At 42.3% G+C, this 13,001-nt stretch overlaps 1 protein-coding gene across 1 annotated transcript in view; it reads right to left on the bottom strand.

Annotated features, from left to right (window-relative positions):
* pxdn (peroxidasin) overlaps window positions 1-11,203 on the bottom strand; it is a 59,121-nt gene extending 47,918 nt beyond the window's left edge. The window contains 1 exon segment of the mRNA XM_079369990.1: window positions 10,951-11,203. Within this exon segment, the coding sequence (XP_079226116.1) occupies window positions 10,951-11,135 (185 nt within the window). The 5' untranslated portion in view covers window positions 11,136-11,203.
* Between the last annotated feature and the right edge of the window lie 1,798 nt (window positions 11,204-13,001).

Genomic DNA, 13,001 nt, shown 5'->3' with positions numbered 1-13,001 from the left:
GGTCTGACACCCACCTCTCATGATACACCGACGAGCACAGAGATTGAATTTAAGAGCAGAGTTATTCATTAGCTAAGCCTTCGCCTCGTTTATCTTTCTTTAAACCCCACAAGCACAGGCTACAGTATACATTCCCAAGTTTTTGCTCCATGGAAATGTAGGCCAGATAACAGAATCTACTGATTTCATAGGCACTGAAATGTTTACGGGTCACTGGCTCTGTAAAAGCCCTCACATATGGATCCAATCAGAGCGAGTCCAGCTTTTTCATATGCTCACTTCCTTTCATATAGGCTGCGAGCTGGTGCAAGAATTCACTCCGAGAGCTTTTATGTAACTGACATGCTTTATGTGGAACGTCCTTCAGCTGCAGCGATACTGTTGTTTCTGGCAGCAGCCCTTCAGCGTGTGAGAAACTTCATTAAAGTTCTTACTGTCGAAATAAAAGTGGAGCGTCACAGGTCTCACGTTTCTCACAACAGCCTCAAAACTCTGAAACTCTAAAACCTCAAAAAAGTTCCAAGATGAGTGCCTAGCATCAACAGCTTTTACACATTTAGAGCTTCAAAAAAAAATACCGGTCAAAGACACATCTGAAGTCCTAATTAAAGATCAGGGATCACTGCAGCGCCCTAAAAAACCCCCTTCTCTGCTCACTTTGAGCTCAGGGTGCAGAGTGGACTGTCCTGACATGCTGAGAGCTGTCCTGCATTACTGCCTGCAGCACTACAGGATGAAGGTGAGGAGGAGGAGGAGGAGGGGACTGCATGTCACATGGTCTACGCGCAGGTGCACATATGAAAACAATGATTGGGATTTCTGGAAGTCTATGAAGCATGAAGTGAGAGAGTTGACACGACACAGCAGCGAGAACACGAAGATGCAAAAACAGACTCTTTGTGTTGCACAAACAGAATCAGGGAGGGGCAACTTTAGTCACAACAAGGGCCAACATCTGTCATGTTTTCTTAATGGTTCCAATTAATTGATATGTAAAAATTGGGCTATATTAAGGATTAATGGGAGCCGCCAATACTCTAGATAATATTGTTATTCACCTTTAATATACACCATACATTTACAAATCATGTACAAATTTCAAAGAAAGTATTGAAGAAACAGAATAGAAAAAAATGACAAAAAAGAAAAACATATATATATATATATATACACACACACATCTACACATGCTTTAATAAAATAACAAAAACATAATAAAGAAAAGGCACTCGTACATTGTGGCAATAGAACCTCTTTTTGCTACAAATGTCCGTTTTCAGACGTCTTTCTCCAGAAAAAGTGCAGTAATTAAGCTCAGCTGCACTTCTTTATACATTCATATTGTTTCTATGGCACAATACTGGAGTCCCAGTCTATGAATTTCATTTTTTTTTCCACATGGACACACAGCCAGAAATGTATGCACACACAGCGCCCCCCTGTAACGTCTCTGCTCACAGTCCGGGGGGTTTGTCACTTCATCCCACCGTTACACCTCAGCGTCATTCAGATTAAGAGAGAAGCATCAGTCTGTTGGGATGGGTGATTTTATGGTCTACAGATTTAAAGGTGCTCCTGACCCCGTCCTGATGTTGATGAGTCCGTGAGGGAGAAGTGACAGTGACAATGCAGAGGTGTCCCCAAAAGATGAACTTTCAAAAAGAGTGGGCCCTGTGGACGCTGACGTTACTGCTGGTTTTTGCATTATGATAAACTTCTTCTTTGCTCCTTTGGTTTTGTAAAGAAAAAGTCAGGCCAGTTCTAAAAGTCATGTAAGCAGACAAAGGCCCTTATCGTTGTTTACAGTCAGCAGGAACCTGATAAGCAAGAGCAGGATTTGAGTCGAGTGGCAGCTTTAACTGATTGTTATCTTCACCCGTTAACAGATCACTATTTATAGAGAGGAATAAAAAACTATATTGTTGTGAGATGAGAGTTGATTGGATTTTGGCCGGTGAGTTTTCCTCCTTTTACTGTCTTCCAGCAGGGTTATCCTCCATACAACCACAAAGTCTGCTCAATCATGATAAACATACGCCACGTTATTCGGCATTCATAGCAGATCTCAGTGAATACACAATATAAAATCATGTTCACACAACCCCCCCAGCACAATTGTTGTAGTTCAATTAAAAAGGAAATAATGACTACATTTGAGCAGGAGAACAGAATGGTTTGATTTGTATCAGTTGTTTTGGAAATGTTTTATCATCAGGGAACAAAGAACAGCAGAAGAGGAAATTGAGTCAGGCCACAAAGAGAAAAAAGGCAGGAAGAAGTATGGAGGACATTTAGTCAACAAAGTGTTTGTAACACAGAGTGAACAGCAAATGATGGGATAGTATTAAAACAGCAATGAAGTACTTTTATGAATGTGTTTGGCTGGCGCTGAGCTCGAGGACACAGTAAAGGACTGACACACTATTCTGAGTCCTGCGTCGACAGAAAGCCTCAAAGTGTCCCTGGCTCAGTGATGAAGGAGCCATGGGAACAACAATAGCACTAATACAGTGAGGGAGGGACAAAAGATCATTTGATTTCCTTTTGGGAACAGAGACATTTGTCCTTTACCCACATGGGTGGGTGGGCTGATAATCTAACATACCACGCTGCTACGTAGCACGCCAGCTAACAAAGAAAAATCAGAATGACAGGACACTGAATGCACGCTTTTACCATGAAGATCCTCTGTTTGTCCTGCAGTTCTTTGGCACCAAACTCAAGCCTTATATTTCTCAACAGATAATGAGAATGACCTATTTAGACTAGACAATGCTGACAAACTTCCTGCAGTGTTTTGGGCACCCAGTGTTGAGAGCGAGCTGGAGGTCCAGCGAGTGCACTGAGGTGATTTAGGGACAAGAGCTCCTCTGCTCCAAAACAGGATGAGCAGAAGACTTTCATGTCAATGAGCTTCTATGAAATCGATGCAAGCAGCCTCTGAAAGTAGAATTAAAGCCTACTTTAACTTGTGTTATTGATGTGAAAGATCATTTCTGTGAACACCTCGGTGAGCTGCGGTGAATCGAATCTCCTCTTTGTTTTTAAACCGCAAAGAGTTCATTAAAAGATGTCCTGTGTATCATTAGAAACATGGTAGTAGTGTTGAATGGTCGTGAATCCAGCCCTCATTTTGCCCTGAGACGAGAAAAATAGGTTTTTCTTTGCCTGGAAGTTTTCTTCATGTGATGCTATGTGACGCTTTTTGCATCACATGAAGAAAACTTTCAAGTAAAGAAAAACACATTTTTCTCGTCTCAGGGCAAAATGAGGGCTGGATTCACGACCATTCAACACTACTACCATGTTTCTAATGATAACACAGCTTCATGCAAATGGGTGAAGTATCCCTTTAATGTAATAAACTGATGCAGCCAAGTCACTCAAGTAAAACTCAACACAGTGGCATACGTTTTTATTCGACTTCGTTCCACCCGACTCTCCAGACACTTTCCCCCCCAAAATCATTCAACCAGCTTCACCCCAGCACAGCCTCTTCATTTTGTCTCAATACGATGTTGCAAAGTCGTCACAAACACGCAGCTGCAAGCGTCCCTCAAGCATGACCACCCCAAGTAAGCTTGTGCAGAGCCAGTGTTACCTGCCAGGGCAACTCTGCAGCTCCCATGCCTGACACTAAAACATTCATCATGAAAGTACTGCATCACAAGATTCTTGACTGAACAGCCTCAACATCTCCGGCCCTCCAGCACCTCCTGTGGCCACACTGTTGTAATGCAAACACATTTGACACTAAAGTTTTCTTTCCATCAGCCAAACAAGAAAAAGAGTGACTTATTTATGGCCCATTAAAACAATGCACATTAATCAGCAGTCATGTCTCATTTCTGACAGAAATCATCACAATATCATCAAAGTATCTTTGAACATTTGAGTAGAATTTTTTCCCACGCTCCCATTTATTGGATTACAATGGAGTACATCATCTTCTTGTACTGACTGAGTCAACAGTGAGACTGAAAAGCAACCCGATCTCCTGATGACCTTCATCATCAGACGTTTGACCACCACATTCGAACAACAACATCAACCAAACATCTGAAACCCGGACATATGCTGCTCGCTTTTACTTCTTGTGCCTTCTCTCAGCAGACAGAAATATCATTCAGAGCTGTGCAAACGAGGTTTCTGTAAATTCTTGTCTGATCTAGGATGGCGAGTGAACCTGGCTGCTGCCCAGATCGACCAGCATCTGAGTGCCATGTGTGGACTTCTTCTCTCATTCTCTCCCTCTCGAGTCGCTTGGCTCTTTGACACACGCCCAAGCGAGTTTGCTAAGGACTCCTGCACACATTGGTGACTCATTCTCAGTTAAACAAGAACATGGCTCTCGCTTGGTTGGTTAGAGGAAGAGTGAACCAACATCCCCAAACATGGATGCAATAGTTCCTCGGCTGAACACATCCTGTGGAAAAATGACCAGCGAGTTTGTTTCTTGTCAAACGCCTGCTGCAGTCTGGAGGATTCACGCTGCTGCAGCTGAGGGTCAAAATGAAATGAGGATGCCAATGAAATAAAAAGGAGGTTACAAAGCCACTATTGATGTGAGCTGGGAAGTCTAGGCACTGCTCTTGTAGAGAGCTAAAGAGAACCTAAAGCAGAAACAGGAACAATCACAGGAACAATTGACCTTTGGTTTGGTGTGGCCCAAAATAAAAACAGACCAGTGTGGTGGATTCCATGAATCACTGTCCCATCAGGGTTTGCTTGTAAAGATTTGATCTCTTCAAGGAAATGGAGGAGAATTGTGCGCAATTAATGACTTTGCCAGGAAGGCTTAGACAGATTATACCGCATCTCCTATTTACAAAAGCAACAAATAAAAGTCCAGTTCGTGTCATGATGTTGACTGTTCCCCAACTCTAGTTATTTACTATGAATAAATTCTATCTACTGTCTTGATGGCTGATTAGGTACATCATTATCTGGGCTTTCGTCATTTGTAATACTGAGCAGGGTCTCTGTGTGGATCATGGCCTTGTCTGCAATTTGTAAAGTAAACGTGTACAATATTTGATTGTTCTCCTTGAGTCATTAGCGATGCTTTGTCGCTGCCCTTGGCGTCTCACACTGGAGGAAAGGGTATACTGATCAGGACTAAGAAGCACACAGCAGAGAGACGACCAAGTATAGAAGTCCGATTTGGGCGGAGTCTGCAGATGATATACGGCTCAAACATTGCATACCCTTCACATTGGAGATGAAGGTTCAAGTCCTAAGTCAAACTGTAGGTAAACATTGATTCAGTTTAAGCCACAACGGACACTTTAAAGTTCAGTATTTGAACTAAAGTTTGCAGTAAAAAAAAGAAGAAGTGGAGAACAGATGGATGGATGACAAAGTGTTGAACTCTAACTCTAACTCTCAACAGCTTTTTTTCCTCTTGTGGAATTTGCTTCTTATACTTTATTTTATTTAAAGGGATACTTCACCCATTTACATGAAGCTGTGTATCATTAGAAACATGGTAGTAGTGTTGAATGGTCGTGAATCCAGCCCTCATTTTGCCCTGAGACAAGAAAAATGTGTTTTTCTTTGCTTGAAGGTTTTCTTCATGTGATGCAAAAAGCGTCATATTGCATCACATGAAGAATTCACGACCATTCAACACTACTACCATGTTTCTAATGATACAAAGCTTGATACAAAATGTAAATGGGTTAGGAAGTATCCCTTTAAGTACTTGTTATTGTAGCCTTATTTCCCATGTTAACTGTTTTTTGCACCAACACACCAAGACAAAATCCTCGTATATGTAAATCTACTTGGCAGTAAAAAACTGTTCTGATTCTGATAGCAGGACTGTTAATGAGGTTGTGCGTGTAATTCTAAATGAAAGTGTTGAAGCATTATGGCTGTAAGTTCAGAAGGGTTCCTTCTCATACAAAGCAGTATGACAGTGGGAAGAAGCAAGCCCAAATCAAGTGGAAGAGCAAAATGTCACGATGAGATTGTGTTTGTGCAGCTTGTGGTCAGGAATGTTTTGTTCAAGTTATTCTACGGAAGCCTGCTGGTGATAAGTGGAGAAGTAGGTTGTCACACAGAGCCTTGATATGTGCTCGAGTGTGTGAATGAAAATAAAACATACAGACCTCCACCTCTTCTTCTTTTGAATTACCTCAGTGACTTCATCTAAGACATTGGACTTTTTTTACCTGTATCATGACTCAGAGACTCAGAGTACTGTAACATTACATAACACTGTCTGTGCTACTTCTCTGAAGTGACCAAATAAAACCAAGCTATGAAGAAAGTACGCAAAAAAAGAAACACAATGTCAATCTTATGAGAGTCACAATATGTTCTCTTTGTGATTTTTGTGTTAAATTCTAGAAGTTCATATCCATATTCCTGCACATCAATAGGCGTTAAAATCAATCTAACCGATATGATGACGAGTGCAATAAGGTGTTTATTAAGAATTCATCTCCAGGAGCTAATTTAGAAGAAACTTGAAGCACAGTGCACCAGCTGTGCGGACATATTGGCACAGGACGGTTCCATAAGAGTCTCTCTCAACAACTATCTTGGGCCCTATCGCTCTGTGCAAATGAGCAAAGCTTGGGGGATTTCTGGCTTTGCATTCCATAATGCAGCAGAGACTGAGCGCCTAACAAAGCCTGACTGCAGCAAATTCCACACAATGGACCTCCACTTTACCTCCTGACTCACCAGCACCGTCACTCAGTCGGAGCAGGACACTGTGAGCAGGGTGAGGGCTGGAAGACATTAGGACACTTGGAGCTCATTGGCTACAACGAGCCAATGGGCTTGGATCAGTGATGTCTGGGTCTGTGATGTCACAAGACAAGTTTTCAACGAGGGGGGCGAGGGACCGAGCGTTTTACGTGGCTATCACTACGGCTAACAGGCGTTTCTGTGGACTTTACATTTGTAGACATGTGCCGAAACATGCACAAGACACCTGGAAGACACACCGAAGAGAATCTAAAACCAGAAAAAGAAGAAAATATAAAACAAGATCTGTTCTTGACCGCTCTCTTCAAAGATAACAGACTTCTTTTAAAACATGTATCATTTATTTCCAAGAACACAAACACTGCAGTAGTGTTTTCCTGACACTGGTCCACCTCTGATACAAACAACAATGTACTGTTGTTGAACACAATCACAGCTGCTGGCCTTTTCTGACCCTGATCAGTACGCAACAAAAGACTTACCTACTTTAAAGGAATGTAATAATAAGACGAGTCATCGTAACATAAAGTTCAGGAAAACTGAAAGAAATCAGAAAGGCTGGTGAAAGTAAATCCTGTATTAAACTGACGAGCTGTGATACACCATGTCATTCAAAGATAAGGAAGCCTTTTCCTTGAGCTTGTATCCAGTTAAACAGTTTGTTTCTAATGATGGGAAACAGCCCTAACGCAAAACAAACCATGTCTTCAACTCCAACAAATCCCTGAGAAGATCTGCAGCAGTGACATTACAGAGAGGAAACGTAATTTACCGCCGTGCCTCAAACTGAGTCCTCTGAGAAAACAGCTGAAAAACGAATGTGGGCTACACACACACACACACACACACACACACACACACACACACACACACACACACACACACACACACACACACACACACACACACACACACACACACACACACACTCCTCTTCTGTTGTTCTTCTTCGCGCTCTACTGTGGAAACGCGGTGAGATGTTTTGTGTTTCCAAAAGTTAAAGACAAAACAAAAAAAAGAACCTGTCAGACTAGCACCTCCCTCGTCTGGACAGTGGTTGACATGAGGGGTGGGAAAAAAAATCGATTGATGTAAAAATCAGGTTTTAATCTTCTGCGATTTTAAATAGATTCACAACTTAAATTCTGAAGTGTTCATTCAAAAACAGACTTTGAATTCGTGGATCAATGAATCGTTCCGAATCGTGAATAGAGTCTGAATCGAATCGTGACCCCAAGAATGCAAATCGAATGGTGAGACACCCAAAGATTCAAAGCCCCAGTTGTCAGGTCGTCATTCTCAGCTTACTGAACTCTCGAGTGTTTTCTCGAGTGTTTTTCATGATCTCAGTGAAAGGAGCTCAGCCTGAAGCTTCTCTGCTAATGTTGACTATAAAAATCACCAGTCAAGATGATCACTGATCATCACAAGTCATCAGTCCCTTGTGACCAACACGTCTGATACACAAGTCAGAGTAAATAAAAGGACAGACCAATAAAGACAGATTCATATGATAAATATAAAAATAAGTAGGGATACACATTTTCTTCACGTGGAGTGACAGATTTTATTTACCTCTCCGGCTCTTATTCCTGTCCGCACAAAGGAGCAGATCATCTCACACGCTTTTGTTATTATCGTTTTAAATTCCTTCGGCTGGCACGTTGCCGGGTGGAAGAAGGAATGCAGCGCCTTCCTATACAGTGCATAGCTGCGGGTCAAGTGTCTACAAACACACACGCACACACACACACAAAGTCCTCAACTACTGTTACCTAATCCTGTGAAGCTCTCAGGATGTAGAGGAAGAGTTTGAACCCGAAGGACCTTTGCTGCTACATTAAAGCTTCAAATTAGAGGCTGTGGTGTGCACTCCTCAACCGACTCTGTTGAAAGACACGCTTCAGTCCTCTTTGCTCCCATGTTATGGAGCTTAATTTGATCAGCCACAGCAAGCCCACCACAAACTGCAAAGGATGAAACTCCTCCTCACATTAGGACATTCCTATCAACAGAGCCTGGTGAGCTTCGGTTCAGCCGGCGTACAGGAAGTTTCCATCTATAGACCCAGACCGGCGGTGTGTTGAATGTTTTATACAGCAGGATGAGGGCAGGAGCTGCGTTCATGTCCTGACACGACAGCCGAGCGAGGGCAAAAGCGACAAGTGGCTGCAGCTTCAAAGCTGAGCAGCATGAAAGCGTGTGGGGGGAAAACACAGCGTGCTCTCTCGCTCTGATCGGCCCCTCCAACAGATTGAGACACATCCTACAGAAAAGCTGCACAAGCCTCTCATTGCTGTGGTGAAGCCTGGACTTTCATGTGTCCTGGTGGAGAATCCAGGCTGGGCTGCTCCATGGGTTCCCTTCCAGGCTGACCAAGTATTGAGGGACTCATTCTAAGTGGAGCTGCGGTTCAGACTGGTTGAGTTGCCCCTTTGTCCCTTTAGTTTACAGGCTGAATGGAGCTATTTATGGGTCCATGCATTATGCCCTGAAATGCACAACAAGACTGCATAGACCAATTACAGACAAAGGGGTGCTGCATATTTGGGAGATCGGACAGATCTGGAGCTCCGTGTTCTCTCACGTGGGGCTGTGAGAAAAGTGTAGCGAGCAACATGAAAAGGAAACGTTGTTGAGTTGTGTGACTCCTGACAAGCCGGACACATTCACAAGCGCTTGTCAAGTAACAAATGTTTCCTTCCTTTCATCTCAGAAGGAAAGTCAAACATGGAGTTCAACCTGTGCAACAAAATCCCTTCCAACAAGGACGGCTTCAGAAACTCCTCCAAATTGAGTGCAGACGTCCTTTTTCGAATCCTTTTTTTTACGAGTGTGATGTTAAATCGATCAAAAAACAAACCAGAGGACTGAGGCAGAGTGAGCGCTCCCTTTAAAGAAAGGGGACGTGACTTAACATATCAAAACCGAAGAAATCTAACTCAACACTAAAAGGTACACCATTAATGAAGTCAACGAGTCAACCCGCGAGTGCTTTTGCATTAAAGGGAGCAACGTTTGCGGCGGATGACCTTAAGCTAGTAACATATTTTACAAAGAATCAGCAGACTGAAGTATCAGACGCTGATCGCCTCTGTAATCCATCTTTATAAAAACACGACTGCAGCTTACAATGTAAGGAAGGACAGAAAATGTCTTTTATATCACTGGGCATGAGTGGATCCTGAAAAGCTGATTGGGTGGGCGGCCTGAGTTACCATGGAGACGGAAGTAGTAAACTATAGTTTTGGTCCTGAGTTAGCCTTTTGTTTCCAACACTTGCTGCTTTGTTACATATGCACACGATACATGAGTGAACAGGTTACTTTTATAATTGTTAACAGTGTCTAGTCACCAGTAACCGTGTTTTAATTTTTCTTCATCTTTGTCACAACGTTCTCAATACAGAGAGTTAAAAACCTGCATCAGATGTGTATATGAGCGATACTCTGGGTTCTGTTGAAGTTGCCTCCATGTTTCGTCATGACACACCTGCACAGAGGTTATGACAAATCCGGATCCTGACATCAAGAATAAAAATAAAAGAGAGGCAAAGACTGGTTGGACACAAACACGCAGCGAGCCATCAACACTTCAACCCCCCTTTAAAACCACTAAATGGAAACATGTTGCCTGAATCATGGCTTCATGTGACTATCACTTAAAAATACAAGCAGATAAACATCTTGCCAAAAAATGAAGCTTACTTTTGCCCACAACATGACAACACAGGCAATAAATAAATCTGCAGGGTCGGAGCGTGAAGTCAGTTTCTAGGAGTAATCATGTATACTATGCAGGAGGAGTTAACACTTGCTGAGATTCCTTCCCTGCAGACTCTCTCCTGCAGAGACCTCTTTTAAACAGCTTTACCCTCCACATTGCCAGCTGTGTGACCCTGAAACCCCTTTTTATTAACCTCTACAGACAACAGCTGAACTCACTGGCAGGTGTCAGAACTTTGTAAAACAAAAGTTTCTGAGAAAGTGCAACAACCTCTGTATGAGGCACTGAGATTAGCAAGAGTTTCTGATTACATCTAAATCACACTGAGATGCAAACACTGTAGAAGTCTATGCTTTATCAACTCAGATAATAGAAGGCAGTCTAACTTCACAAAAGGGCCTCTAATGTGGAAAAGGGCTGCAGGCTTTGGGAGCATTCATTGCATTCCCGTGCAGTGAGCCTGCAGGCTTGGTTCCCGTTCGACTGATAGGAAAAGTTACTTACAGGATGGTAGTCTGAGGAGAAACTGCTGGTACGGTTTCCAGGTTTAGATGCATACATCTCACGGTGGTTCGGAAACATAAACAACGACTCGGACAACTTAAAACAAGCTGTGGTCCGCTACAGAGCACCAACAAAGCCGCAGCGAGGACACACGGAGAGAGGAGGTGGGCAGCCCGCAGCGCCATTGCGAGCAGAGAGCCGAGCAGAGCTGAGCAGAGACCGCCAGCTGCTCCTCTCACACACTGACGGAGAGGCAGAGCTGCACAGAGAGAGAGAGAGAGAGAGAGAGAGAGAGAGAGAGGCGAGAGAGAGAGAGAGAGAGAGAGAGGGAGAGAGAGAGAGAGGGGGGGGGGAGAGAGAGAGAGACAGAGAGAGAGGGAGAGAGAGAGAGAGGGGGAGAGAGAGAGAGAGAGAGAGAGAGAGGGGGGGGGGGGAGAGAGGGAGAGAGAGAGAGAGAGGGAGAGAGAGAGAGAGGGAGAGAGAGAGAGAGAGAGAGAGAGAGAGAAGTGGGGCAGTGTGTTAAAATCCCAGACACGGGAAGTCAGGCACAAAGCTAAAAAGGAAGAACTATAACAACTTTACTTCCAATCAATAAGGCATCATTTAACCCACAGCTTTATGTCCTGGTTACAAACGTATCCCTACTTCTTTTAACTATCTTTCGTTAAAAGTGTTTTCCTTTTGGAAATGTATAAATTCCGCTACAGCGCCCCCATATCCCATTATCTGCAAATCTCCTCCCTCACCACATTTCATTGAGCTCTGATTTGGGTTAAGATTCATCCACTTTTTGTTTCAAGAAAACATCGCCATAAAGTCATTATAATGTCAAAGTGTATTGAAATCATTAGCTTTAGATTATTATTAAAGCATTATATGAAAATGAGGAATAAAACACAGTGTTATGCTTATATAGGGTTTCCTAAGGAGACATTATTATTCAGAAGCAGAACTTGTTCATTATTGTGAGATGCAAGTTCGTTAGTTTAAGAAAGCTTTAGAACTCATTGATTCAAGACACTCAGATATCAGAAATGGGATGCAAACTCGTAATTTCCACATCATTGTTATAGGTCTGCTTATTCATGGTGCCAGCTCATTATTTAGAGGAACTTTCTCACCGTTTGAGGAAAACTGGCCTAAAACAGAACAATGGTAAATTAGTCAAGTTTACATTCTCTTTAAATATTATTATTATTTTAAGATATTACCATATTTCGGCCCACTGGTTCATATTTTGGGCACGTTTTCTAATTTAGTCAAAGTATTTTCATTAAGCGATAATCATTATTTGAGATTGGAAGAACTTTAAGATAGTCATTATTTCAAGACGGTAAGTTGTTACCCTGAGAACATTTATCCTGTTCTGAGATACAGAGCCATCACTTTTAAGTTTCTTATTAAAATATAGGACAGCATTTTCTGTATGACTACTTTTATCTCAGCTACCTCTGTGAGAGGATCTTTCCTGTGTGAATGGTTTGCTGACATCTAGTGGTAAATGTCAGTGTTACATATCTAGAAAAGTAACAGGCCCAAGGCTATTAAGTATAGATTTAATGCCAATACTTTAAATGTATGTCATGATTTCTCAAGCATATCAATTATAAGGAGTTTACAAGAGTGCTAGCAGATCATGTTCAATCTGCATATCAGCAGCTACAAACATATAAGCTACTGTCTGATTGGTCTTTATCTCGTTTTGGAAGTCATGGCTCATAGTTTGAGTTTTTGATCTCTGTTTCATGCTGAATCATTTCCACAGCTTACAATGCTGCCTCATTGATACTGTTAGAACTGTACACAGCACAACAGACATGAGACAACAAGGGGAGCATTATTTGAGGGTATATTATGGACTGTGATGTATCTCTGTGGAGAAATAGAGGATTGTTTTGTATCAGAGTAGATTGGTGCTTTTTCTTCTCTTGCACATTGAGCCATCATTTCTCTGTAATAACTCTCGTTACTTATAGAGCACAGAATAGGATGTTAATATGTTTTAGTTCCACAACTGTATGAACAAAGTTATCTGTGAATTCAAACAGTCA

The sequence above is a fragment of the Symphodus melops genome (genome assembly GCF_947650265.1).
Source record: "Symphodus melops genome assembly, chromosome: 19".
Taxonomy (NCBI): Eukaryota; Metazoa; Chordata; class Actinopteri; order Labriformes; family Labridae; genus Symphodus; species Symphodus melops.
The sequence above is the reverse complement of the archived record's forward strand: the minus strand, read 5'-3'. Positions and strand labels throughout refer to the sequence as shown.